At 43.8% G+C, this 26,467-nt stretch overlaps 2 protein-coding genes across 2 annotated transcripts in view; one reads left to right on the forward strand and one right to left on the reverse strand.

Moving 5' to 3' along the window:
• LOC131268218 (lachesin-like) overlaps positions 1-24,762 on the forward strand; it is a 41,987-nt gene extending 17,225 nt beyond the window's left edge. The window contains exons 2-10 of the mRNA XM_058270803.1: positions 1,283-1,429; positions 2,772-2,972; positions 3,326-3,447; positions 4,425-4,572; positions 12,271-12,368; positions 14,774-14,895; positions 19,260-19,440; positions 20,541-20,711; positions 24,577-24,762. Of these exons, the coding sequence (XP_058126786.1) occupies positions 1,283-1,429; positions 2,772-2,972; positions 3,326-3,447; positions 4,425-4,572; positions 12,271-12,368; positions 14,774-14,895; positions 19,260-19,440; positions 20,541-20,711; positions 24,577-24,762 (1,376 nt within the window). The remainder of the gene's footprint in view (positions 1-1,282; positions 1,430-2,771; positions 2,973-3,325; positions 3,448-4,424; positions 4,573-12,270; positions 12,369-14,773; positions 14,896-19,259; positions 19,441-20,540; positions 20,712-24,576) is intronic.
• Positions 4,738-9,027, reverse strand: LOC131271013 (proton-coupled amino acid transporter-like protein pathetic). The gene is made up of 7 exons (XM_058272497.1): positions 8,625-9,027; positions 7,394-7,453; positions 7,141-7,291; positions 6,945-7,066; positions 6,546-6,863; positions 5,246-5,458; positions 4,738-5,152 (listed from the first exon to the last, which is right to left on the reverse strand). The coding sequence occupies exons 1-7, from the start codon at positions 8,723-8,725 to the stop codon at positions 4,738-4,740; spliced, it is 1,380 nt and encodes a 459-aa protein (XP_058128480.1). The 5' UTR covers positions 8,726-9,027.
• Positions 24,763-26,467: the final 1,705 nt, after the last annotated feature.

The following is a 26,467-nucleotide window of genomic DNA, read 5'->3' on the forward strand; positions in this document are numbered from 1 at the left end:
GTATTTCTAATTCAAGCCGATCGACAAAGTTTTCCTCGGCGAACTGATTTCGACGATGGAAAAATAATCAACGATTATATCGTGAAAATGGTGATTAATTCATGCACAAATTGAATCGAATCACGCAACTAATCAATTATTTTTCCATCTTCACCTGGTACCTGGAGTGGTGGGTGAGAAGGTGAGCGAGGGTTGGTGCCACAAATTCCATATACACGCTCGGGGTGGTTTTTACCAACAAGGGTGCATTTTGGAACGCTTATTAGCACCCTCCGGGGCGTTCTGGAGTGTTTATGTCGAGTCAAGATACGGCGAAACGGGTTGTTACTCAACCCGAACCGGATTTGCTACACGCTTTTCCAGTTCCTCGTTTAGATTTTCCTAGGTTTTCCGAACCCGTGGCCGGGTTTCGGGGCAGGTTATGGAGAATATTTGCTTCCGTTCCAGGAAAATGGCCACCGCACATTAACGACACAACCAGCAGCGATTGCAGCTGGGGCGTATACTTTTCTATAAACTATCGTTATGAACCTCTTGCAAGTGACTTTTAAGGGTCGGGTGGTTATTTCCTCCCCGTGATGCAGCCGTTTTCCGCACGCTCGGTGACCCCTTTTTTGCTTTGTGAACGAAAAATGAAAAACCATTCCCTGCATGCGATGGTGTTGAAAAAACGAAAGAAATACAACCACTTGCCAGTTCAGTTTTCATAAGTTGGACCGCGCTCCCTCTCCACAGTCACCGCTGACACGCACCGTCCCGTAGTACTAAACGCAACATGCATGCCGTGAACTAAACCGGCCCGAGTCACGATGGCACGAACACATCAGCCCCACATAACACCTTTCTGACGCGCGCCCCAGAGGGAGTGGATCTTGTTTTTCAACTAGGAAGTACAAGCAAAAGGTCGGCGTGTAGAGTGCAATTTAAAAAGGTGTCCATTAAAGGGCGAGCGAAGCATGTTTGTGGGGAAAACAAGTCGAACAACGACGGAACAAATCGTAAACTGAAGAAGGTTAACCAAGAAAAGATAAATAGAAGTGATTAAATGTAATAAACAATTTGATAAAGAAAAGTGGATAGCGAGGAAATATCTTACACAGTTCTGTAAATCATTCACCACTTCAATTGTTATCAGGTCATTAATTCGTTTCTGTATCCATTTCTTTCTTTCCCTCTGCGTTCCATGTTCTGCATTCGAATTCGATTACCGCCCGGAAAAACCTGCGCCCGGTTTTGCATCGGCCGGTCCGGACGGTCCCGTTGTCCTGTCGGCCGATAATAGGATTAAGCCACTGCTTCCCGGAGCCATTTATTTCCACAATTGATACTGACGCACCAACCGTCGCACCGAAATTTATGACTCGAGGCCATCTCTACAAGGCCATCATCGGCGACTCGATCGAGCTGCCGTGCAAAGTAAAGGACCTGGGTAAGTACTGTCCTGTCCCGTGTGTTTATGTCTGTATGTGTGTATGTGTGTATCGAGAATGGTGTCTGCAGCGCCTTTGCTGTAAGCCACCCGGGAGCCAGTATGCTGTGCCAACGTAAATAAGATCCCGCGCCGGAGCCTCGCTCTCGCATGCACCCGAGACCGCAGAGCTATGTGTTTATCGGGTTTCGCTTTCGGTCACCGGACGCACCGTTTTGGTTGAGCTTTGCTTGCCTTCTGGCACCGATTGTCTGTGTGGACTGGAGGCTCCCGAGAGCGAAGCTGTGGAGATGCTTTGGCGAAGCTGGTGCTCCATTCTCCGGTTGTGTTGTTCCGGGGCCAGTTTGTCAGCCACAAATATCTACAGGCGTGCCAGGAAGCTTTATTGTTATTTGAACCGTTGAATGGCCATTGTGCTTTGATTTATTTAGTGTTTAATATTTTCAAATGATATAACAATGCATCTTCAATATTATTTTAAGTTGATAAATTACTTTTTTAAACCATAATATAGCTTAGCATGTATTTTTTAACGTTAGAATGTTCATATCAAAAATACTGACGGTTGAATCAACAATTTATTTTGTTTTTTTTCAATTTTAGAATTATGTGGGTCTGGTTTTATTTTATTTGTTTATACTATATGCTGGTCCCTAAATCTTTTATGTTTTCTTTTTTATGTAATTCATCCATTTATACCAAAATCCTATAAACGGTTTCAAGTAAAACATGTTTCAAAATACCATCTTTGATACCGTCGCCTCGAAGGGTTGATGCAAGTCCCTGTTTTCTGACGCTAGTGCTATCAGTTTACGTGTTGTTCGTTCTCCGATGAGCGATCGATCGATGATGGTGGTCCAAGTTGGTTGGGTAAAACCCGCTTTCACCGTGGAAAACCGTGAAACCATATTTGCATGTTGTTAATATGTGCGCCGTACTTTGTGTTTTTAATAATCTCCCGGCAATTGCTCCCTTCAGAACCATTTAGGAACCAAGCACTACGAACTACGGCAGACTTCGGACTTGCATGTTAATGCTCGTTTGATGCTTTAATTTTCGATAGCGTTCGGAAGCTCGTTGTCATTATTGTTATTATGCGCCCCACTGCGCTGGTGTTCTTCACCGTTCACCGCACCAGGAAGCGTTTCCCTTTTCCCGGTTTCCCCACAAGTCCAAAGAGAGTCCACAAACCACAAGGAAGTCGGCCGTTTTGCTGCTGGTTGTTCGAGGCGACACCCCACAGGGCGACGGGGCCGGATCGACAAATGCGGCGATTTAATGTGCGTTTCCTTTCCGGATGTTATCATCCTCCGCTTCCATCTGCTCTTCTCCCACTCCTCAGGTTCGTATGTGTTGCTGTGGCGACGGGGGACCTCGGTGCTTACGGCGGCTAATTTAATGGTGACACGTGATCCGAGATTCAAGCTGGTCGAGGGCTACAACCTGCAGATAGCGAACGTGAAAATTCAGGACGCCGGTGATTATATTTGCCAGATCGGCGATAACGAGAGCCGGGATCAGGTCCACACGCTCGAAATTCTGGGTAAGTCCACCACTACTTCCGCCTGCGTACTGCCTGCGAACCGAAATCGATTAATGGCCGACAGTGTGTTTGCTTGGATTGGATGGTGTGTGATTTTATATCCTATCGAAGTAGGCACGGGTAGGTCACACAGTAGCCGTTGTTTGCGTTCGGCTGACCTTTCGCTCTGGTTAGGACTATCCAAGCAGACGCTGCCGCGCCAGTTAGAAGCGAACCAATAGCATCGAATCGAACTGCCGTGGCAGTGATTGGCTTTGCGGACGTTCCAATCACTCATCGGCCGGGTAGCTGGCCAAGAGCGATCGCTGGTGTGTTTTCCCGTGCGTGTGCTAATCGTGTAATAATATTTCCAGTGCCTCCGACGATACGAGTGGTGCCCCAGAACCGGCAAATCACGGCACGGAAGGGCAGCACCGTGACGCTCGAGTGCAAGGCATCCGGCAACCCGGTTCCGGCAATCTACTGGCACAAGAAGGTAAGTGCGCCGTGCCTGACTTCTGTCGGGCGCTCTGTTTTTCTACCATCATCCGAGCGCAAACCTCGAACAGCCCGGCAAATCGAAACGCTCCGGATTCTGTCGGTCAACCCTGGGCGTGCCATATTTACGACGATGGTGATCATTGATATCATTCATGAATAAATATTGTCTCGTTCGCTTCATTAACGAGAAGCGAGCTGAATGGTGTGGGCTGATTTATGCCAACGCTGATAAGAGACAGGTCGCTTTTCACACAGACACAATAAACCGGCGCGTAGCTGCACCTACTCGCCTATGTTAGGAATGTAATTGTAAGCCCATTTGTTACTGCTAATGCACTGGGCAATTTGTGAGACAATCTGCTCACTGTTGGTAGTCTCAATACGGGTAGTTTATAGAAAGTTATCTTAAACGTCCATCAATGATTAAATCAGCAGCAATAGAATCTTTCAACGAAATAAGCAAGATGAAAACGTCTGCTAACAAATAGGAGGTTGTGATAAATCCGTTCCTTAATCAATTCAATTCTCGTTGGACTTTGTTTCAACGGCTTTGAGGTTAACGACTGGGTGAATTCTTCTTGGCTTAATTTATTAAAATATACTACAGGGTGAGACAATTTTCTTGTTGTTCCTCAATTTTCCTCCGAATAGGCTTATGTATCCATTAGACAGGAAATATTTTCGTTTAAAATAAGTTAAAAATAGGCACGAGGAACGCCTGCTATAAATCATCGCCTAAACCATGATTTAGATTTATCGATTTTGAAGCGCCTGTCAACCGTGACATTCAATTTTTCATCGACGACAGCGAAGCTTTGCAAGTATTCCGCACGTGCGTGTGTGGGGTGCCAACATTCGCCCACTACAGCATGACCCCAGGGGGCCACCTAGAGTTTTCGTTCGTGTTTTGACAGCTTACGTGCCCTCTCATTCCTTTGTTTCAATTGGTTTTTCACGCTTTCCTCGAAACAGGATGCCCTCGCAGCGTCGTCTCATCTGTCGGAGAGTCCTACGCTGGTTCTGGAGCGTGTTGACCGGCATCATGCTGGCGTATACCAATGTACGGCGGACAACGGTGTGCGAGAGACGGTGCATGTCGACATCGAAGTGACAGTGTTGTGTAAGTATTGTTTTAAAATCACATTCCCTCACCGATTGCATGAATTGCATATGGCTAGACCCAAATACTCCAATGGTTAAAGGTTAGTTAACACTTTCGGGATATGCTTTCGATAAATGAGTCCATTTGTATTCACCTCGGTAAGTTTATTTACAAAAAAAAACATCACTTGTACAAGGCGACAATGTTTTCCACGCTGGAAATGGTGCCGGTGACGAGCAGGAACAGTCCGAAGCAGCAAAGTGCTCCATTTTTCACCAGTCGCCAGCGCAGTCGCCCGAAGTCGTCCAGCGGCCAGCGATAGGCCGTATCCACCACGATCGGTATCCAGAGGGCGAGGATGGGGTTCAGCACGGCCCCAAGGAGCCCCATAAACGTCCCCAAGTGTGGGATGCCGCACGCTGCGGCCATATTAAGTGCCAGCACCGACAGCCGGAGGCCACTCTGCGCCAATCCGCTCCACTGCTTCGGAACCTTCGTGTGCAGCTTCTTCCAGGCGATCTCGGTTGGCACGTAGAAAATCAGTCCGATGGAAAACAGCACCGCCACGGCGGACAGCACTTGTATCACCGAGACGAGCCTGAAAGAGCAACGGAGAAGCATTTAACGAGATGAGAAAAAAAAAACAGGAGCAAGCGATCAAGTACAGCGTTCTGCTTCCCGGGCGGCTTACACGTTTTCCGTGGGGAAGTTAAGTATGATGGAGCTTTCGACAGCGTCCCCGTACCGGATGTAGCCCACGGCGCCGAAGAAGCTGTACAGCACGGCCAGACAGACGTAGTTCAGGTTGACGATACCCGGACAGCCGAGGTAGTGCTGCGGGTGGCGCATCTGGTTTTCCAGCGGGAATATCAGGCACGTCGCGTCCAGGGCGAAGTAGACGATGCTGCAATTTCGACCATCAAAAGCAGACAACACATCAGGAGGCCGGCGGGAAAAAGGGCAGCCTAATCTAGCGTTTGGTTTTTCCGACTTTTGACGTATTAGGAGTCAAGGGAACAAAGCCGGGAAACATCTTAAAGCTAAAAGCTTCGTCTGGGCGTAACGAATTTTATTGATGTTGCTCGAAAGCAGATAAGTCATTGGCAGAAGTACAAACTGTCTTTACCAGAAGCTACCATTCCAAGAGCTTCGATGCAGGCATTCGTGATGTTTTTCAACGAACCTAACACGGTAGGATGACAACACAATACCTTTTCAACATGCTCTTTTTCAATTTACTTTGGAAAAACGTTCTGAAATGTCAATCAAAAATTGAACATTAGTTCTAATCTAGATTAACTACCCCTGTAGAATAAAAAACTAACACAATGCATGTGGATTGACCATAATTGATGGATGATAAATATAACATGCGTGAAGTATGATAAAATAAGCTTGAGTGGTCACAGATTTTCATTCTTTGGGTTTTAGAAACACAGATATATCCAAAAAGTAATATTTTTATGGAAACATTTACATGAAATACTTCTTTATCCCATCAATCAATCAATCATTTAAACTCAAATGATCAATGAGAACTTATTCATTGAACAAGTTCCTTTTCCATTTTGCAATAAAGTCAACTTTATGCAATGGTCAAATTGAAGCAATAAATTCCATATTTTCAAATTCTCTTTTCTTTGTGTAGAGAACAATGTCTTGAATTTAGAAGTTTGTGAATTGCAATCATCTTACTTTAATACAATAAACTGTTGTTTTTAAAGCTGTGTCTTATCAATAACATAGTCTATTGTGCGAATTAATTCATTAGTAGTTTCAAAGATAAATGTACACAAATAGTAACTAAATATGAAATGTAATCGATGTATACAAACAATAGATTTCCATCTTTCGAGAACTACGTAAAGCGGCTGCTCCATTTTATCGAACAGAGGAAAGATTCATTGCTATCAAAAATATACCGATGTTTTAAAAAACAAGGTGTCTGGCTAAAACATGATTGGTGATTGGAGCTGCAATTAGCAACTCACCCCATGTACGGTGCGACGGTTGACGCAGTGGGCAGCATGCGGCGATTTTCCAACGAAAGTGGCTCCTGGAAAATGAACACCAGCGAGATGACGATGTTCGCCATGATCAGAAAGCCGGCGATGGCCGAGAACGGAACCAGATACTTGATCTCGCGAATTTGCGTGATGAACAGGATCGGCACGCCGACCAGTAGGATGTACGTCCGCTCGCTCCAGTCCACCCCGGCGCGAAAGTTCACCACCTCCCGCAGCGTCGTGCCGACGAACACGATGAAGACGACCACCGTCGTCAGCATCAGATACCAATCGATGACGTTCCTACGGAGATTCATTTGCGGGACGTCGGGCAAACAAACAAGCAAACAAACATGCGTTCCAGCGAACGGAAGAACCACTCACCTCAGGATCGTACCGAGGACGCGCACGCCCGACGACCCGTAGGAGCACGCTTTTTCCACCGTTTCCGCGAAGCCCAGCATCGGGATGCGCTCCTTCTTGCAGATCATGTAGGACGTGTGAACCTGAAACCGGGAGACTGAACCATGTTTTACGACCACCGGATTCACCTCGCCACCGCCGAACCCCTCGAACGTACCAGAATGTGCGCGCTGTGCGAGCAGAGCATCGCGAAGAAAAACGCGCCGAAAACGCCGAACGCCAGGCCGCCATTTTTGAACGCGTACGGCACCGACAGAATGCCAATGCCGAGGGCCGACTTCATGACGTGCACGAACGTACCGAGGGTGCTGTGGGGTGGAGGTGCGCGTGAGACAGATAAAGATCATTTAGGCATCATTGTGCTCTGGCTGTGGGGTTTCTTTTCGACGGCGCGCGAAAGCGTCACTTACGAGGTCGGATTTGGCACATTCCGGTGCTGGTAGGGATTGTACAGACACGGTGAGATTGCGCTGAAACGAGTAATGGAGTCGATCTTATCGTAAAACCAGGCAAACGCTTAACTGTCAGTCGGTGAGCTTTCGCAATTCATTCACGGTTAACAGTTTTAATACTCGCTTCGAACACGTCGAACGCAAATTGACGCTGGGAAACCTTGAAACGGTTTAGGCTATAACATTTGGTGATTATGAGATAAACAAGGTTTCCTGTGAAGGTTTTCGATCCTACTATCAAACAATTGCTTTAGAAACAGTAACTGAACACTTGAGCAAGATTATACGTATTATAGAACTTAATACCAGTATTAAAAAGTTCATGGAGTATTTACTATTGCAGTGTAAAGTTGGAAACCCCTTTCTGTCTTATTTGATTCAATGAAGATGCATAAATAAGTTTTGAAAACAAAACTCATCCAACTCATTTCATTAAGAGCATTGAGGAAGAAAAAGCCAATTTTTATTTGTTTGACAATACTAAGTACATTGAACTCAATACTCTGTACCAATTTTTCGAAATTACTTCTTGGTTAAAATGATAAATGCAAACGTTATTCCATTTAGGAATCTGTCACTTAAAGCAACACTGTTTCGAAGAACAGGTCATCTTTTAACACTTGAGTAAAACATTTTCTGAATTTTTCATGACATTCCGACTAATAACTTTTGCCCTAACGTTTTATTAGTAATGTATTGAGAACATTTAATAAATCATAGCGCTAAAGCTTGTGACAGATGTAAAAGAATGTTTGATATTATTTTGTTCCAAAGGAATAAGATTTCAATTTATAAGATTTGTTGAAAGATTTGTTGATTTCATTACATTTAAATTTATTTCTTGTAATATGTGTTATCTAAATGCAATCTACATAACTTTGTTCACGAAAGTATCCTTTTTAATTACTGAATATAAATTTATATCAATTTGTTCCTAAAAATAAGGTTTGCTTGCACCTTTGCATTTTTATGTTAAACTTTCTTCTGGTGTTTAGTAACCACTTAATGAAACGTAGTTTCTGCTCGGGCACTAGAACCATTAATTTGAACAACCAGTGAAGACATATACTATAGCCTTTATCTATTTGTGTTTGAAGTAATTCGCGACAGGATATCCTTCAAGCAGCTTGTTAATTGTCCTAGACGGTTACCACAAAACAACTACACATGCACTTGATATTCACATTACCTTCCGTCAGCTTTTATCGGAAGCAACTCGACACCTTCCGGTGGCGGATTCTTTTCCACGCTTCCACTACCCACACCGCGACCATTTCTCTTCGCATCCATCGCACCGCGGTTTACCGCTCGACTCTAAGCTGCTTCTCGAGATGAACAGGATTTTCACTGGGGCACACTTGTAAGCTTGCAGGCAAAAACCATCTACCGTCGAGTCGTCAACCCCGAATCACATTTCATCAGCCAGACGCAGGGAGCAAAACCGAGCGCCGTGTTGGTATCCGATTTATTTCAATTGGAACTGCGATTCGAGCGCACTTAATTGATGTGACGTACACAAGCACGGCCGGCACGCGTTTCTCGGTGGCATAAACAACGACTGGCGTCTCCGGGGTCACAGACACGTTCGAAAGACGGTCCCTCTATCGGGGAGGAAGATAAACAACACGTTCGATATGTTTGTCGCGCATAAAGGCCTTGCTCACGTTAATTGCCCATTCGTATGGCGTATCTGCGGTCTTGGGCGATAAGATCACGCGTTGTCACCTATCCGAGGATGACGATAGAGGGACACAGGGGTTCTGGTGTTATGCTCGGAGTTAAGGGCTTGCAGGTTTGCCGGAGGAGATGCCAAAACCGTCCACTTCGGTTCACCGTTGCACGGTTACTGCGATGCTTCATCGACGCTGCATCTCGAGCACGAGCCTCCACCACAGTGGAGGAGTGTTCTTCCCCGTGCCCGGGGGCCGCTAAAGGGTTCCCCGCCTGGAGGCCGGAACGAACAGGTTTCGCTTTCGCGAAACAAAAAAAACTATGAAAAGAATATGCCACCCTGTTAGAAGGGGTTTCACAGGGCGGGCGGGGTGAGACTGCGTGTCTTGTCTTACGCAATGAAAACAATAAAACTCGTCATGCTGCTGCAAGATTTATCTTGTGACGGCTGATGTCTTGACGAGCGTTTCTTGTCTTCGCGCTTCCCGCTCTCAACGCTCCGCTCCTTGCGCCGGCGTAGCGGAATTAAAAATCATTTCGGAGTGTTTATTTCCTCGTCTCCCGTTCTTAACCGCAACCGTGTCCATTGTCGAACGTTTCACCGACCACCGCAGGGTACCAATTATTACACTTGACTGGAGTGATGTGTTTTTCATGTGGGTCAAGGTCACGCCATGCGCGCCGCACTTCCAAGAGATCGTTATTTTCATTACCGCCGGTTCGGTTAATTATGACACCGACCGAACCGATCTGACCGATCGCCAGCGGGTTTGCTGCTGGCGGTGGCAACATAGTTTTCGCGATGTTTTTTGCACCGTTCACTGCGAGCCGGCGAAATCCACTCGGAGTCGGAGTCCATTTGTCTGTGTTTGCGACTGGCACATGAATTAAAGATTGCATGCAGTTGTCGTGACGCTTTGTAGAAGGGCAGAGGGTTTAACTTCATGCACGCTTCGTTAATGTTAATTAACTTCCCAAAGCATAATTTGTTAGGATCTAGTTTAACTCCCAAGGAAAAACGCTCCGGGTGTCAATCAACGCGTCAATCAAACCATATTAACACAATACAATGCGGTGGCTCGATAAAACTGCGCTCCTTTATATGCGGCTATGTTATCAGTTCAGACGAAGCTTTTTGTAACTCATTAAAGCTCAAAGAATAACTTATTCAATAACAATATCCCCAGTGTTTCCTTTCATACACGAACTCGATACCAGAGTAGTTATAAAATGTGTCAAAATAATCTTAGTGAAAATAATGTTCCATAATGAGTGACGTAAAACGAGTACTTTTGACATTTCGACTTTTAGTTAAGATTTAATAAAACATAGCAGTTTCTACCGAAAATGTATTCACATATTGAATACGTTTGACGCCAAATATTTTAACTAACTCTTACTGTAGACGAACATTTCCGAAAACTTGTTTCGGATACATGATACCTACAAAAAACCCAAGCAAAAATTTGAATTACCATAGTGAATGGTATCGGAATTTAGCAAAAGTAATGGTTTCAAGCTGTAAAATGGCCTTAATAAATCCTTAACAGTATAAGCGAATCAATCAAAAATATTAAAAATTGCTATAGTGCACTCTGCTTTATCATCAATAGTGGTTTACAATTCATGAGGTAACAACTTTGTGACGAGTTCTAACTTCTTTAAATGGTGTTTAATTAGTCAATGGTACAAAACTAAGCTCAAAAAGCCAATAAACATATAATTTGTTGCTCATATGATAGGTTTTTGTTCTTCTACATATTACTTGTGTAATTTCTAGCTACGACGAGGATTGACAAATAAATTTGAGGTCAAACATAGTAATTAACACTGTACCTTTACTTTTAGGAGTACCTGTATTAAGTTTATATTAAAAAACAATGTTTTTTTTGCAAATTTAAAATAGCATATTAAATCTAATCGATCATGGGTATGAATTTATTTATTCATTCATGTTATCCACTGTTGTGCCAGGGTTTATCATTTCAAGAAACCAAAAAATGTGGTTCGTTTCGGATATACTTTCAATAACGTTTAAACATCCGTTCTTGAACATTTCAAACCATGGATTTGCATCTTTTCCTTTCCCTGCATCACACTTTTATTCACAGTTTGAAAAGGCATCTGCGCAGTTTCACTCAATAGGGCAAATAATTTCACTCAAGAAGCATAGCAAACGATTGAAAATTCAGAATATTATTCGAACGCGCATCCCGTCGTAAAGCACTAGAAAAAGAACGTAAAAAACAACCAAAAGGCGGCACTTATGCGTGAACTCTACAGCGACATCGCGATGGAAGACGCAAGATATGCACCATTGGGATGGATGGTGGACAGATGCCGGTGTTGGTGTTCGTGTCGTGCCAGCATCGCCATTCGCACATTGGCAATAATATTTGCGACCCGGCGTCGCATTTGGCGTTCAATCGATTCGACCGCTGCGAGTCGGGCATTCTCCAACGAAATGTTTACCTTTATTCAGATTTTCGTGCCAATGGCGTATTTCCCAATTTGTTGCACACGAGAAGCATGCATGTGCAATTGCGCTCGGGAATGTGCACTGCCGGAAACGTTCCGTTTCCTTTTCTAGGTGCCACGGCGACGATTCCATTCCGCAATCTTGGTACGTGCCTGGACGTGTTTTGGGTGAGGGAATCCTTTTTATTCCGTAACGAGCCCGATCGTTACGAAAGAAAAAGCGGTACACGCTTCTGAACGGCGGATGTTTAGCACGGGTGAAGCGTCACGAAAATTGCATAAACACTTAGCAGAACATTTGCATGGATTTCACATGATTATGTGGTTTTATTTTTCGTCGCATTAATCTTAGAGGATAAATCTGTATTCATCCAGCTCGCCGTGTTTGCATATGCATCGTGAATGAATTTGGGAAATGTCGGAGAATATATAATTTCCATATGACAGTGCCCAGGTGTGTTTGAAGGGAGCAATTATCAAAACTTTTTACTATTAAAGAACATTGACATCTATTACCGAACGCATGGCAATCAAAAGCAAACAATCATCGCAAAATCAATCTGTCAGTGCTAATGAACATTCTTAAACGTTTAAATATTCCATCCAATGTGTTATTACAGATCACACCCCTACCGAGTCAGCTAATCGTAATCATCTCCGTTTCTTGTTCCCTTCCTTCCATGCAGCACCCCCGGACATTACGGTCGAGAAGACGTGGGTTCACGCCAGCGAGGGCTTTGACATCGATCTGGTGTGCATCGTGCACGGGGACGTTAACTCCGAGGTAAGGATTCATTAAAACTTCTGCCGAACAACCAACATCCCGACTCTTCTGCCTCTCACGACGCGCTCGGGGAAAAGTGAAAAGTAAACTAGGAAAAATTCTACTAATTGTTACGATTTCTGACAGCTTACAAAGAGTCGAGAAAACTTTGTCGTTGCCCGGGAAGATGGGCTCTTGCGCACGCGGGAAGGTATATGATTAAGTGTGCATCGTTTCCCGATGAGATATGTTGCACGGTGGTCGACGATGATGATGGTGACGACGCCGACGACGATGAGGCGATGAGCTTGGCGACGAAAGTCAAAACGATTGCAGCGAAACCCGGCATCCGAGACGGTTCGTTCATAGTTTTCTCAAGAGAGGTTGAGGGATCACGTTACCGAGAGTTGAGTGTTCTACACCGCTTGGTTGTACAACCATCTTGTTTTCCTCCCAAGGCACTCCATAGCGATACAGCCGATGTTTGTACTTGTTTCACCCCTTCCAAACTCCCCCCTCCCCTCCCCCCCACCAGCACATTGTCCAGGATGCATTTAGGATTTTACAGCAATGTGACAACTTTCCTGTCAAACTTTGTCATCCACTTTGGGATAAACATTCCGGTCTCGGTGCTGCACTTTTGCACAACGGTTTCTTGTCCGTTTTTTTTTGGCTGGCGAATAAAATTGCTAACGATTTATTTACACTGTAACTCTTGCAGCAGTTACGGGTAAATAAGTTTTCCAAATACGTGCTGCTTTCTGCCTGCAGCATCGGCGCGCGGAATAAATGTCACTCAAATGAGATGCGAACGAAACTTCTACGTTCGTTGCCTGTATTTTGATGTTGATTTTATGCTGATCTTTCTAAAGTTCGTGAAATATGATTTCCAGTTTGAAACTCTTCGCCATTCAACCAGAAGAAAGTCAAATTGTACGAACATTGATGAGGAAGGAAATATTTAATTGATTAAAACAAGTACTTAGTTAGATCACTTTTACTTAGTATGAAACAAGCTTTAAAATTCGTTTAAAGACAAAGCCAAAGGCAAAGACAAAACGACCAGAAAAAAGAACACCTTTTTAAATTGGCCAATTCACTTCAATACTAGGACATCACTACCGATTGTAGTTTTCCCATCCGCAATTGGAATTCCCTTCTAATTTCTCCAATTTGCATGCAAGAAGCTGCTCAGTAAATTAGCATTTATAAATTAAAACTCCAATCCTTTCGCACGTTGATTTCATTCACTTAATTCGATATTAGATTCCTTTTTCTTGCACCTTCGTACGGTACAATCGTCGTTTTGTCAGCCGCCTAAGCACTCCATCGATCGCGGGGGAAAGGGGGGTTGTGGGGGTTCTTTCTTTTCTCTTGCAAATGTCATCGGCATTGACAAGGAGAAAGGAGTTAAAAAAAAACCGACTACCGAGCGGGAAGTTTTATACAAAATGAAGCTGAAGGCTGTATGTAGCACGCGCGACGTCCGACTTTCTTCAAGCAAGTGAAGTGAACTCCCTGTGCGCGAGTGGCAGCACAAGAAAATGGATCATCGGCATGAAGAGCTTCGTTTTTAATTGTCTTTTAATCCTTTGCGAAATTTGTGCAAGTGGGTTCTGAAATAAAAAAGGAAACCTCGTGTTTCCTGTCCTCTCATTTTCTTCTTTTTCTACTTTCCTGCCATTGCGAGCCACAAAACTAGCCAAGCGGCAGTGGTGACAGGTCGGAATGAAACTTTTTCACTGCTGGATGATGCTGCTGCTGCTACTGCATGCAACTTGTGCTACGACGAAAGAATTTTTAGACAAAAAGTATCCCCTTCCGTACCCACCTTTTGAAGCGGTGGAAAGCGCTTGAAATAATACTGTCCCAACACGGTGATCTCGTGAAATGCGCGCCGAGCTCGACAGGACGAAAAAGAATGAAACTTATCCTAACGCACGATAACGGAAGTTGAAAATCCGGAAGTCTCCCCGGTACGGAAATATCAGCAGACATTCTCGGCTGCGCACCGTATTAGTCTGAAACTTTCATAGATTAATTAAAACTTCAGCGGGGTAGAAGTTCATTTTTTGCCCCGTTGCTTCTTCTGCTTTTTCTTTCGGCCACTTTGCATACACTATTCATGGTCATTACTTGGGAGCTTGATGACAATGTTCAGGGGTTTTTGTTTCAAGCACTAAGGGGAGAACGGCAAGCGGAGAACCTGACACCACACGATGAAAAACTATTCAAGATGATGATAACGGCGACTGCTGGTTGATGAAAAATTAATACGAACCGATAACTCCTTCCCCGGGAGGGACCTCCCGATCCATCCTCATCGATTATCGTATCGTTATAATGAATGAAAATCTGTTGATTGACACTAATTACAGGAGCCAGACTCCACGGGTATGCAAATTAATTCCTTTCCCGTTTTCCAGATGCTCTGGTACCAAAACTCATTTCTGCTGGATCCAACCGATCGGCGGTCGATGTACTCCAGGGGAGATAAATACACGCTAAACATCAGGAACTTCCAGCAGTCCGACTTTGGCAACTACAGGTGAGTCCTTTCAGTTTGGTTCGATTTTATGAGGCACCATTGAAGCGGGTCGAACTGGACTCAACATTTCTTTAGCAAAGTATGAAATTGAAATCGTTCAACTTTAAGCACTTTTTCTAATCGGCACCAGTTACGATAGGAGGTGCCCTTTCAGGGGTCAAAATGTGGGATCTAATGCGGCAATTAGGTACCTTGCCCGAACTAAAACCAAAATAAGCAAAACTTTTCGCATTCCACTCTCGGCAAAATTATCGCAAAACAAATCGCCCGAATGGCGCACGAACCCGACCGTGAAAAGCCTGCGCTGCAATCGCTCGTTAACAATTAACCAAATGACTTCATCTTTCATCTGTTGCCACGGGAAGCGGGCGGGCGGGCGGGCTGGCCGATGGGACATCAAACATCAACTTTCGGTCGCTCTCTTTCCCACACTCCCTTTCCCGGTGATTGAGGGACTCTTCTGGCAAAGTGATTCCGGAGAAAGTTTTACCCGTTCTGCCTGCCTTCCCAGGCCATACCTTCGTCACCGCAAGGAAGCGGACGCCGAGTAAGAACTCATTTTGTAAAGGATGCCCCGGGACCCGAAACCGGCACTAACCGCACAGAACCTTTCGCCGTTCGCTCGGCAAATAATCAAACTTTTAAGCTTTTATGCCCGTCGGTTCGCCGAGCGAGGCTTGGGGGCGGAGGGGAACCGACCGAAAACCACGTCCATAAATGACTTTTCGGTTCTCGCCTGCCAGATGATCCATCAAAAAAGGATTCCCCTTGTGTGCGCCGCTCCGCCGCCACATTCGGCCTTCCCCTTGGGCGCCTTGAAAAGCTTCCCGGTGGAGTCATAAAGAGCGTTTAAAAATTCAGATCTAAATCATTTTAATCATCCTCCACAACGGAGGGGCCGGACTGTGGCTTCGCTGTTCTTGGCCTGAAATCATTTCGCAAAGTTCGCTTCCTCCCTCTCCGTATAAACTGGAAGGGGAGAGAGAAGTACGAGAGGTGGGATTTAGTTCACAGAAACCACTTTCCAACTGTCCATCATCCGTGGCCAAGGATGTTACGATTGGAGGCCGGTTACCGACCGGGTCGGTGAAGCAATAGTGCTGATCTTTCATTATTGGATCCCGTGTTGTAGTTCTGTGTTTCTTCGAGCGGCAATAAAGATGTACCACCTCATAAGGACGCAACTCCAAGCGTCGTGCGGCACGCTTCTGGCAAAGAGTTGGTTGCTGCAAAGTTTATCCGAGCAGATGGTCAGCATGGACCATTTGAGGCGAGAGATGAGCAGAAGCAAAGTTGTTTCAGTAGTTTGGAGGGTTGTTCCAATAATCGTGACACGTGAAAGCTTCTTAAATATTCCAAATTGGCTTTACATGGTGCGGTGGATTAGAGTTTATTAACAAACTTTCTTTTCCAGGTTCAGTGTGGAGTAGATGTACCGTCCTAAACTAATAAGTCAAAAATGAGTTGGGGGTTTTGTTGAAGAATATTTGAATGAACTAGTGCACCAAGTTGAAGTCTGGTCCCATCGGATACTTGATTACTACTAAACTATCGATTGTTATTTTAATTTATACCTACAAACAAGAGTTTCTAATCCGAATGTGCTGAAACTAACGTTTACATTTAAAAAATAGACAAATTTCAACGACTTTTCATGCAAAAACGGACAACGCTAGCAACTTTCTGTGAAAAGCAAATTAGGGGTGGAAATTCTTTTAAAGTCAGAACAAGTTTGACAACTGGCCGTGGCCAAAATATTAAACTTTCTACGTTTGATTGAATGTTAAAACATGACCAAAGATTATTTAAAGCCAGACGGTGTCAAATGGGAAAAAAACCCTGGTTCTTTATGTTGGTTTTGAAGTTTGTTACAGTATATTCAAAATGTTTTGGGGTCTCTTAACTCCCATAGAACGCCATATCGTGGCTGAAAACCAGCAAGAAGGATTTGCACAAAGTATGGGAAAGTGTATAATGTGCAGTGTCATCCGGAATAAAGGAACTTTATCAGAAAACATCGTAAAGAGTATGATACAATGGGTTGGACATACCTAGCTACAGTAAATTATGCTCAAAGAGCATCGGAGGAGTTGAACGGGTCAAATATAATTGATACACTCCACACTGCTAACCCTTCTTATGCTTCTTAACTACAACCAATTGGAAAAAAACATTCACAACACGTAAATATAGGTCTTATTCGAACATTTTAAAGTCGAAACGGATTAGCATTTTTTGACAAATGCCACACAACAACTGAAAAACATCATACACGATTGGCTTTGTCGTCTATGGCTAAAGTTTCGGCCAAGGACCGTAAGACCGGCACACTGGCCGTCAGAATATTTTTTAAAATGTAATTAAAAGATGTCTCTTTACAATAAAATTTACTTTATAAAATTAGCTCCGTTAACTTTTTTTTATCGCCGATGAAAATTTTAATGTTTTTTAATGCAAACGTTATTTGGCCAGTTTGTTGTATTCACCTTAAACCAGGTCTTTTGTACTCAACTTTAATATCTAAAACTGATGCAATATTTCACTGCAATGAAATGAAATTTGACACTTCTGCTAAAAAAGATAATCATTGCTTATTTTCAACTTAAGGTTTAAAAAGACTTATTTTAAGTATTGAAAGCCAACCACAACTTTGTTTTAACCATTGACGTCCCATTACAATAAAATAACTTTTTACATGTTAAGAAATTGAATATTGTAGTATACATTATTGAATAATTATGATAAGGGCCAACGGTTGATGACGAATAACTTTTTGTTTTCACCTTCGTACGTTGCGATGAAGTGTATTTTATTTTAAGCTTTATGGTGTTCAACTCATTTGAAAATATTTTCAAATAAATCATCAAATTATGATGGACTTGGAGAAGTTTCAATCCTTAAGCCTTACGACACAGCTTAACCAGGCCGGATTAAGTTTATCATCTTCGTGAATGAAACATCCTCCAGTGGGGGGCACATAATATATGTCGACAAACGGAACACCCAGTTCATACTCAATTGTTTCACCCGGGGATTGCAGCAGCGCACAAGCCACTTTCCCGGGTGGACAGAGTTGTTCAAAAATGAATACCCAATTTCCGCGGTGTTCCAAAACTGTTCATCCAACGTCCTTTCCCGGGAAAAGCGGGCCGGTATTTTAGGAAATGAGAAAAGCAATTTATTCTTTTGGAACGAACCACTCCAACCACGCGCACGGTGCGACGGGATGGCTTTGCTTACCGTGCCCGTGTCCGGCTCGCCTCCATTAGCAAGCGTGAGGTGCAAGATGACCCCAGAGCGTTGCGTCGTCTTTGGATATTGGAACTAATTTCCTATCGCATCGCCGGCTCGTATTTTTAAGCTGCAAATAACGAACGGCTCGAGTCGAGAACGGTTGAGCTCTTCGGTTTGTGATGGAGCCTCGGGAATCGATTCGCATACGAGCCGCCCGCACAATAATTGGCATTCGGGCATCGCACTTTACTCTGTGGAAAAGCCCGGCCAGGGAAAAGAAAGCTGAAACCGGGCTCTAATAATAGGATTAATTAGGGCTGCAAATTGGTTCGTGAGAAATTCATTCGGGATGGTATTTGACAAATTGAGTGAAAACTAGGACGGGTTTAATTGTGGGTAAAGCAAAAACAAAACAACCAAAGGTTAGTGTAGGTGTCGGGCAACACGGCATAAGTGTGTCGCAGTTCGCAGTGCCTTAAAGCAGACCAACGTTCAAAAGCACATTCTAGCTCTTAAACGATATCAGAACTGTCAGTGAGTAGAATCTGTCTTCGAAGCTAGAATTCAATTAAACGGTGAATATGTTTCCTTCGACGCTATCCTAGTTTCCGGCCCGCAAAAACCAGACAGCTCCGTTTAAAATTTAACACGGCTCGTAAATCTTAAGCTGGCAGCTCATTCGACTGAGTTCGCTTTTACATTCTTGAAGCGACAGCTACAGCGACCAGTACATAATAAATCTCTTCCTAATTTTATGATTTACGGTCGTGAAAATTGCAGGAAATCTACTTCCGACTCTGTGCCGTTCTAGGCCAAGCCCGCACAGTGGGCGCGAAGGCGAAAAACTGCAGCTTATCTGCAGGAATTAAAGCAACCACCGCAAGCCTTCCCACCGTCTCGCGGCTTACCGCAACAACTCGTGGGCTTGTGTTAATGACGTCTTCGGGGCTTGCTGGTGTGAACGTCCACCACTTTCTCCCGCACGCCATCGAGATGCTTTCCCACGAGCTACGGGAAAAGTTTCGCCCGCCGTTTCTTGATGATCGCCTCTCGTTCTCATTACTCGTGTTCTTTGTTTCTCTCTCGTTCTCTCTCTGTCCGTGGAACGCTTTCCCGCCGTTTTTCCACAGCTGTGTGGCTGACAACGCCTTGGGCCGCACGAAGAAGTACATCGAAGTATCGGGCCGTCCCGGGCCGGCGGCATTCCAGTCGGCCGCCTACAGTAACTATCTGGATCGCTACAACCTCACCTACACGATAGAGTCGATTCCACCGCTGGATGAAATCAAGCTGCTCTACCGAAAGCTGATGGTGAGTGCAATTATTATTTCTTAGTTTCTAAGTAGATTTTCTGTTCCTTCTTTGTTTCGTTAATAGTTCAAAACTAGTTAGCAACTCTTAAGTCTGCTAAATTGATAACATCTCTTCTTAATACAAAGAGCTTTGGATCGTTTATATTGTGCTGTGGCAGCACCAATCAATGTTAAATGAAGTATAGATGATTAAACTTTAGAATTTAATTTATTTATTTCTAAAACTCCGTTGATTATCAGATACAACGTTCCAGATAGAGCAAGCCTTACTTTATATGAGTTTTTTATTTACATATTGTTTTGGCAATGGCATTATTTGCTAAAGGTAACTTAATTAATTACTCCTATCATTTAAGTGTGTTTTTATGCTAAAAACAATCCATTGTTTTCTATCATCCATTCACACGCATATCAACAAAATAATGTTTTGTATTTCCATTTGCCTCGCTGCAATAACTTGCCGAAGTTATTAATGTTCAATTAGCTTACCCTACTTTCGGTCATCACTCATGTCAAAGTAATGTTAACCTCTGTTCTGACAAGGGCCGCATGAAAAATAATAACCGAAACATAATTTACCTTTATCACATCTTACATTTTATACCCTTGTTTTACACTCTTTTCTCTTTCCATGCGCACCATTTCCATTTTCACTCCATTCCGGTACCCGGTCCGGAAATGCGTACACCGCCGGAAAATCGTACACGACCTCCCGGGTCGCGAATATTTATCATCGGTCAACACCAATGTCACCGCGTGTCGCCGTGCGCTGTCGGGATGGATCATCACGCAAATCTCGGCCACGTCCTTCGTCTCCTTTCCGACCCTCACAAACGCCCGCTTTTCCCACAAACAAACGACGAAACTCCCTGGTGGGGTGTCGTACGTGATGTTTTTTGTTACTTTCTCACTGTTGACGATGATAATGATGATGCACTGTACCGCTGCCATCACGATGTTGGTGATGGTGATGATGATGCGACAATGATGTGCTCGCCTTTGTGTGGCAACAATGCACGTGCACATCAAACACATACATACACCGCCAACAAACGACTGCATTGCAAAACCTGAAACCCGAAACCATCGAATTTGCAGATGAACGAAACATATCAACATCCGGGCAGCTGGGAGGACACGATTTTAGTGCCAACATTAACCAGATCCGATCCTACACATTTTATTATGTCGCATGTGATAAAGGGGCTTTCGCCGAACTCCGTCTACGAGGTGATGATCCAGGCGCGAAACGTGCACGGCTGGAACGAGGTAAGTGCGGGTCGACCACTTTTGTCGTTGATAAAACGTGTTTGCTGTGCATTTCGTTGCCCGTTTCCGTTTCATCCATCTCGAGCTGCACAGTGAACAGTGAATCCCTAATAGAGGGTAGGGAATTACACAGCAGCACAAACGATGTGGCGATGTTTGTGACGTCTTTAAAATCTTCATTGCGGTCTGCGTGCGAATTACAGGATGCTCTCTCCTACCCGACTTTTACGCCAACAACTCCATCCTTCCGGATGGATTTGATGAATTGTTTCATTACACGTTTTCCATGCGAAAGTGCGCCGCTGTGCTGCTTCGAATTTCCCTCATCAGGTTCGGTGGTGAAAATGGATAAAATTGAGCCGCAGCTGAAGAAAGCACAAATGGGACGAAATTTGTCACGAAAGCAGACAGGACAGATTTACTGCTAGATGGATGTTTCCGTGTGGCGTCTAGAATAATTTTCCCTTTGCCAAGGACACGATGACTTGCATTGCTTGTTTAACACAAGATGAGATTTCATAAGACCTTGTTGGTTTTTGTTGTAGAGCAGAACTGTTGTTTTTTTATTACTTAGTCCAATTTATCTTTCTTTTATAGATTTTAGAAACAATTTCTCAATACGGCTTTTACAAATGTCGAGGTAATGGAACTTCATTCAAATCATTGCTCCCAATATTTCATTTGATTCTTCTCAACCCCATTCAAGCAGCTTTCGAAAGGTTTCTAACATGGCCAAAAGTTATGTAAGAATTTTTTTGAGTTCGCAAAGTCCGATTCCAATCGGAAGATATTTTATTCATCATCCATTAGTGAGAATTCATTATGAGATAGCAAAAAGACACAGTCAGCGCGTTCCGTTCAATCTCGGCAATGTGGACAGATCGGACTTGGGCATCTCGTCCAACTGGTGGCGGGGAGAATGGTTTACGATTTTGCCTCATCATTTGTTAATCAGATGGAATATTAACAGGACTCCGCACTGACAGACAAAACCGTCCTAGGACGTTCTTCAACACGTGTGCCCTCCTAGACGTACCGGACGGACAATGATTTATAAGCATGATTTTCATTTTCTTACGCTTGGACGGATTTTCGGGCAGCTTCGAGCGCACGTTCGTTTCGCCTTGCTGGCAGGCCTGTTGCATTGGAAAACTGAATTTCCCGCCAACGCAAGAGCTGTTTAAGCTGGTAGCAATTTGTTGATTGCTTTCTTATATGATTTAAAGCATCCTCGACAATGTTGGCAAGAAAGTGTCCTTCAGTACAAGTGACAATATGATTTTAATATATTCTAGGTAAAGTTTCACTTCTTGTTTTATTTTTGCAAACACGATTTAATCGAATATCAACACAACCCTAGAACAAACAAGCGACACAAAAAAGAAGACCGTGTTTCGCGTATCGCCTTCACTTAAAAAAAAAAATCCAACCGACAGTAAAAACATCAACAAGCCTCCATTCACTTCCATCGGGTCAGTTTGCATCCCACGCTGATGTCTGTAATCCTTATTATCATAATAAACATGGACTCCGATTGTAGCGACTTTTAGCAGGACCGCGTAAGCGATACCAAAGTTTGACCGCCTGAAAGTTAAGCGCCTCCAGAAGAGTGCTTTCGTGCCGGACGGACGATCGTGAGCCTTTGCTTGCCTGGAAGGAAAACAAATATTCCGAGGGTGCTCCTCGAAAACTTCGATTGGCGGTCGGACGAGCCTACATTAATTTTCGCCAGCTTCTTGAGAATGCAAATGCCGTACCGCGCTTTCCGGGGTCGCGAAGGCTGTCCGGAGGTTTTGTTATGCGATCGGAATGCAAAGTAGCAACGGTGCCGGTTGTGTACAGGAATATTTAAAATCTTAGCTTTTCTTCAAGCGCTTACGTGCGGAGGAATGAGCAAATGAAAGCATCTTGCCAACAGTCCGCTGTTTTATTTTTGTTTGGAGCTACCCGTAATGGATTAATGCGACATGGAGAACCTTCATGCAGGCCAAAGGAGAACGTTTCGTCAGATGAAACTTTGTTTGATGGTTGATTATTTTTACAATTATTAGAATATCAAATTTCCACAGCGAAATAAAAGCTGTGAAAATTAATTGTAACGAAGGAACATCATTAAGTTTATTTTTTGTTGTTAACAGTAGAGGAATAGTTGATTAAGCGGTTCGATTCAGAATAAAACACGCAAACATCCCCGGGTGTAGCAATCCTTTGCTAAGAGGATTTGTCATAATTGGTTTTACCGCTTTTGTCAATCGATCGGACGGCGTTCGGTTAAGTCCACGGATCGAAAACCTTCATCGGGCAGCCCAACCATCACAACCGTCCAGCCGGAGCGGGAAAACTGGCGTCCAAAACGATGGCCCCGAGGCCGGTCGACAATAGGCTCTATTTCGGGTGATCATTAATTTCAACTTGTACCATCATCACAATAGATTAAATCGTATTGTTCGCTGCTAAACAACTATTAAACCGATTATCATTAGGCGCGACCGGCGACCTCCTTTTTGGCGAACGAATCGGTCCCGAGCCCTTTTCCGAGCCGTCACGTCAGGCTCGGGAGTCAGGGGCAAGCGGCGGCAGGAAGCTGAGACGTGCCGATGATAACGATGCTTGCCCCGGGGAGTATTCAGGAAGGGGGGAAGTTAGGGCTCCCAGGCTTGGGCCGAAAGGATGGAAATAGTATCCTCTTGAATTAATTATTTCTGTTCATCACCGTGCCTGAGGGCTCGGGACTTGCGCTGGCATTAATCCAAGCCGCTCCGAGGCCCACTTCCGTAGGGTGTTTCCGACTAGATCGAAGGAGTAGGAGAGCGACGTCGTGGCGGCGACGGTCGTGGGAAGAAGCGTAATGGCTTCGCAGAAAGGCGTGAAATATCTATCATAGGCGATATGTATATTGGATTGATTAATTCGATTTCGCCCCCGTGGCTTCGCACCGGAGGGTGCCAAATCCGCCGTCCGCAGAGGAACATTTGTCTCTCGGGTTCTCGAGAACCGGCCAAATGGCGGCCGACTTCCGGGCTAATCGAATCACTTTAACTCCTAGCTTGTGAGCTCGATTCTGGGACGGCATTATGCGCACCTCATTATTATGTGATTTTCCAACCGAACATGTTTCACCTGTTAGATCAAATAATGAACTCACACCAGTTAAGAGATATTCTACTGACACTTTTCTATTAAAAAGAATACACATAGCTGGCCATATTTTGGAGAAAATCTCATTTTTCTTTTAAAATTATTTTGCTGGTCTACGAATGATTATGACTGTTTCTACATTTTTATAGCTAAACAAAACTTTTTGTTATAAAAGTATTGGAAAAAATTTAGAATAAATGTTCATCAAAACTAAACCAATAGTTAGAAGATACCGTAGTCATAAGCAAAATGCAATATCCACCTCATCAGTTTATCCGATAGTGGAAACATTAATTGAACATTTCAGAAAAAATTACAATATGTTGAATATTTTTTTCAGTTAAAAGAAAGCCAACAATGTAAGGCATTTCAATTTGTTTTTATTGTAAATGAACACATCCTTATAATGAGAATAAGAGTTTGATCGCTGCATTTTGATGTTATTCAATTTACCAAATAGTGTATTTATTTTTCATATCCATTGAATACTAGTACCTTGACACCAAATGTTCATCCCATATTTTTCTTCACCTTGAAGATATTATCAACAGTTGAACCTTTACACGGGAACCAGAGTTTGAAACAGAAGAATAGTTTGTTTTAATTAAAAGTTTTCACGTTAATCATGTGTCATATCTATACAGTTTGATATATCACAACCTTTCATTCGTCCTTATAAAACACTATTATCAACTCGTATGGTAATATTTATCTTCGTCTTCCCCAGATCAGCGACATTCACCAGTTCTACACGCGCAACTTTGAACTCACACCGAACGAGCTAGAGTTTGTGATGAGTTCCATCTCCAACAGTGGCCACTGGAAAATGTTTTCCCTCGAGACCAGCCTACGGATGCTCGCGGCTTCTCTGACAGTTCTATTAATTCTCCGTTGGTCAACAACCGTTCGCTAAAATAGGGATTGTTTACATTAATCACTCCTACTTTATTTTTCATGTTTTTTAATGTTTTTTTTTCTATATTCTTTTTGTTCCCTGATTAAAGAGCATATCTTGACTTGTCTAGTGATTTTATTTGTTTTCCAAGCTTTATTTATGTTGTTTCCCTTTCATCTCAGAACATACAAAGTGATATAGAATAATAATAGGAAGCGAAAAGAATGCAGCCGGCACCAACTCACGCACGTTGTGTCCACTCAGTCGTCCCTGGAATATTAGTACGAAAACTACAGCTGCATACACTAATCCATATACACATACATCACTAGCGGTAGGTAACTGTATACAACGGTAAGAATCATGTTTTATGTGAGTAATAGAAGATAGGGTGCGTGATAGAAGAGACGGTGGTAAGGACACCATTTGTGTGCAAGGCAAGGAAGCGAGATGAGATAATGAGAGAGGAAAAAGTGAATGTTTGAGGAAAAAAATAACTCGCCGAGCGAGCATTCAATGTATTCGTAGGAAAGCAAAAACCTTTTTAGTCGAAATAAGATTCAAAGGATGTCTTCGCCGGGTGCGGGTGAGATGAAGGAAGAAAAAAAAACGCCATTCCCCGAATGCATGCGCGCAAAAATGAAAGAGGAAGGCAGAGGACTAATCGTGACCGAGACACCCAAATCCGTAGGCCAACCGTAGACGTGAGCAGAATGTAAGTGTTCGCCTAGCTGTACATATATAATCAAAATTAAACAAACGGATAAAATCGTCTATCCGGCTAGCAACTCGCATCGGCGTGTGGCCGACACAATTAGCCCACACCGTTCGTCCTCGTTGCTAGATGAGATATTGCTCTAGGCTGCCGGAAGTAGCCATTAGTGGTCGTGCATTGGATTCGTACCAAAAAACCGGAAAATCTCGTCCTGGTGATGGATCGAAAGTTTTCACCCCGTGGAAGCTGTCTTAGCAAGTCTTAACCTTGTATGTGTGTGTTTTGTGTTTGTGTGGGTTTGAAGAGCATGTTGTTTCGCCAGGATGTAATGGCTTTGCCGACTGTCCCTGGAGTGTAGGTAAATTTTTAATTCATCCATTCCAAACAAATCCCCGACCGGCAAAGATGGGATGCGCATAAGCGGCCCACCGGAAGCTTTTTCTCAGGGCAACCCTTTGCCCCCGGGGTGGGAAAACTTAGCGCCCGGCAACAAACCGAAGACAAAACTTTCCGGCGAAAGCCGTGGCTTTTGCCGATTTGCCACGCTCGTCGATACCTTTCCGATGCGGCACGAGAATGGAAAACTTTTCCGTCAGACCGGATGATGGATTTTCCTACCTCCCTTCTGACTCGCAAAACTCCCAAGAAAGGCGGCTTTCGGGAACATTTTTTGTTTTGTCGTCGTCCAATCTGAGCAGGCTTTTAAAAATGGCGACCAGTGATCCTTGATCCTTTCCCCTCCTCTTTCACGTTTCCTTCTTTGACCACTTTTCGGAACCGGTTCGGATGTGGTTAGCATTAGGACGCCCTTCGTTGGAAGAGTGTTAATGCGGGCAGGAAGCATTCTGCCTCCTTTTGTGGTTGCGGTGTGCCACGTAAAATCCATACACACACATACACACACACAACGACAGTGCCGATATGCTATCGAATCGATTGTTGTCTTTGCTGATCAACACTCAAAGCGGCTGGGAGGCAAAAGTTTGCTTCTCGAAAATGATCAATCTT

This window comes from Anopheles coustani, chromosome 3, assembly GCF_943734705.1.
Source record: "Anopheles coustani chromosome 3, idAnoCousDA_361_x.2, whole genome shotgun sequence".
In the NCBI taxonomy this organism is placed as follows: domain Eukaryota; kingdom Metazoa; phylum Arthropoda; class Insecta; order Diptera; family Culicidae; genus Anopheles; species Anopheles coustani.

What these genes read in the sequence shown, in the direction of transcription:
- LOC131271013 (XM_058272497.1), bottom strand. Translation starts at nt 8,725, where the DNA reads ATGGATGCGAAGAGAAATGGTCGCGGTGTGGGTAGTGGAAGCGTGGAA. An exon ending in AATGTGCCAAATCCGACCTC is followed by an intron (nt 7,292 to 7,393) that starts GTAAGTGACGCT and finishes TCCACCCCACAG; the next exon opens with CACCCTCGGTACGTTCGTGC. An exon ending in GTCCTCGGTACGATCCTGAG is followed by an intron (nt 6,864 to 6,944) that starts GTGAGTGGTTCT and finishes GAATCTCCGTAG; the next exon opens with GAACGTCATCGATTGGTATC.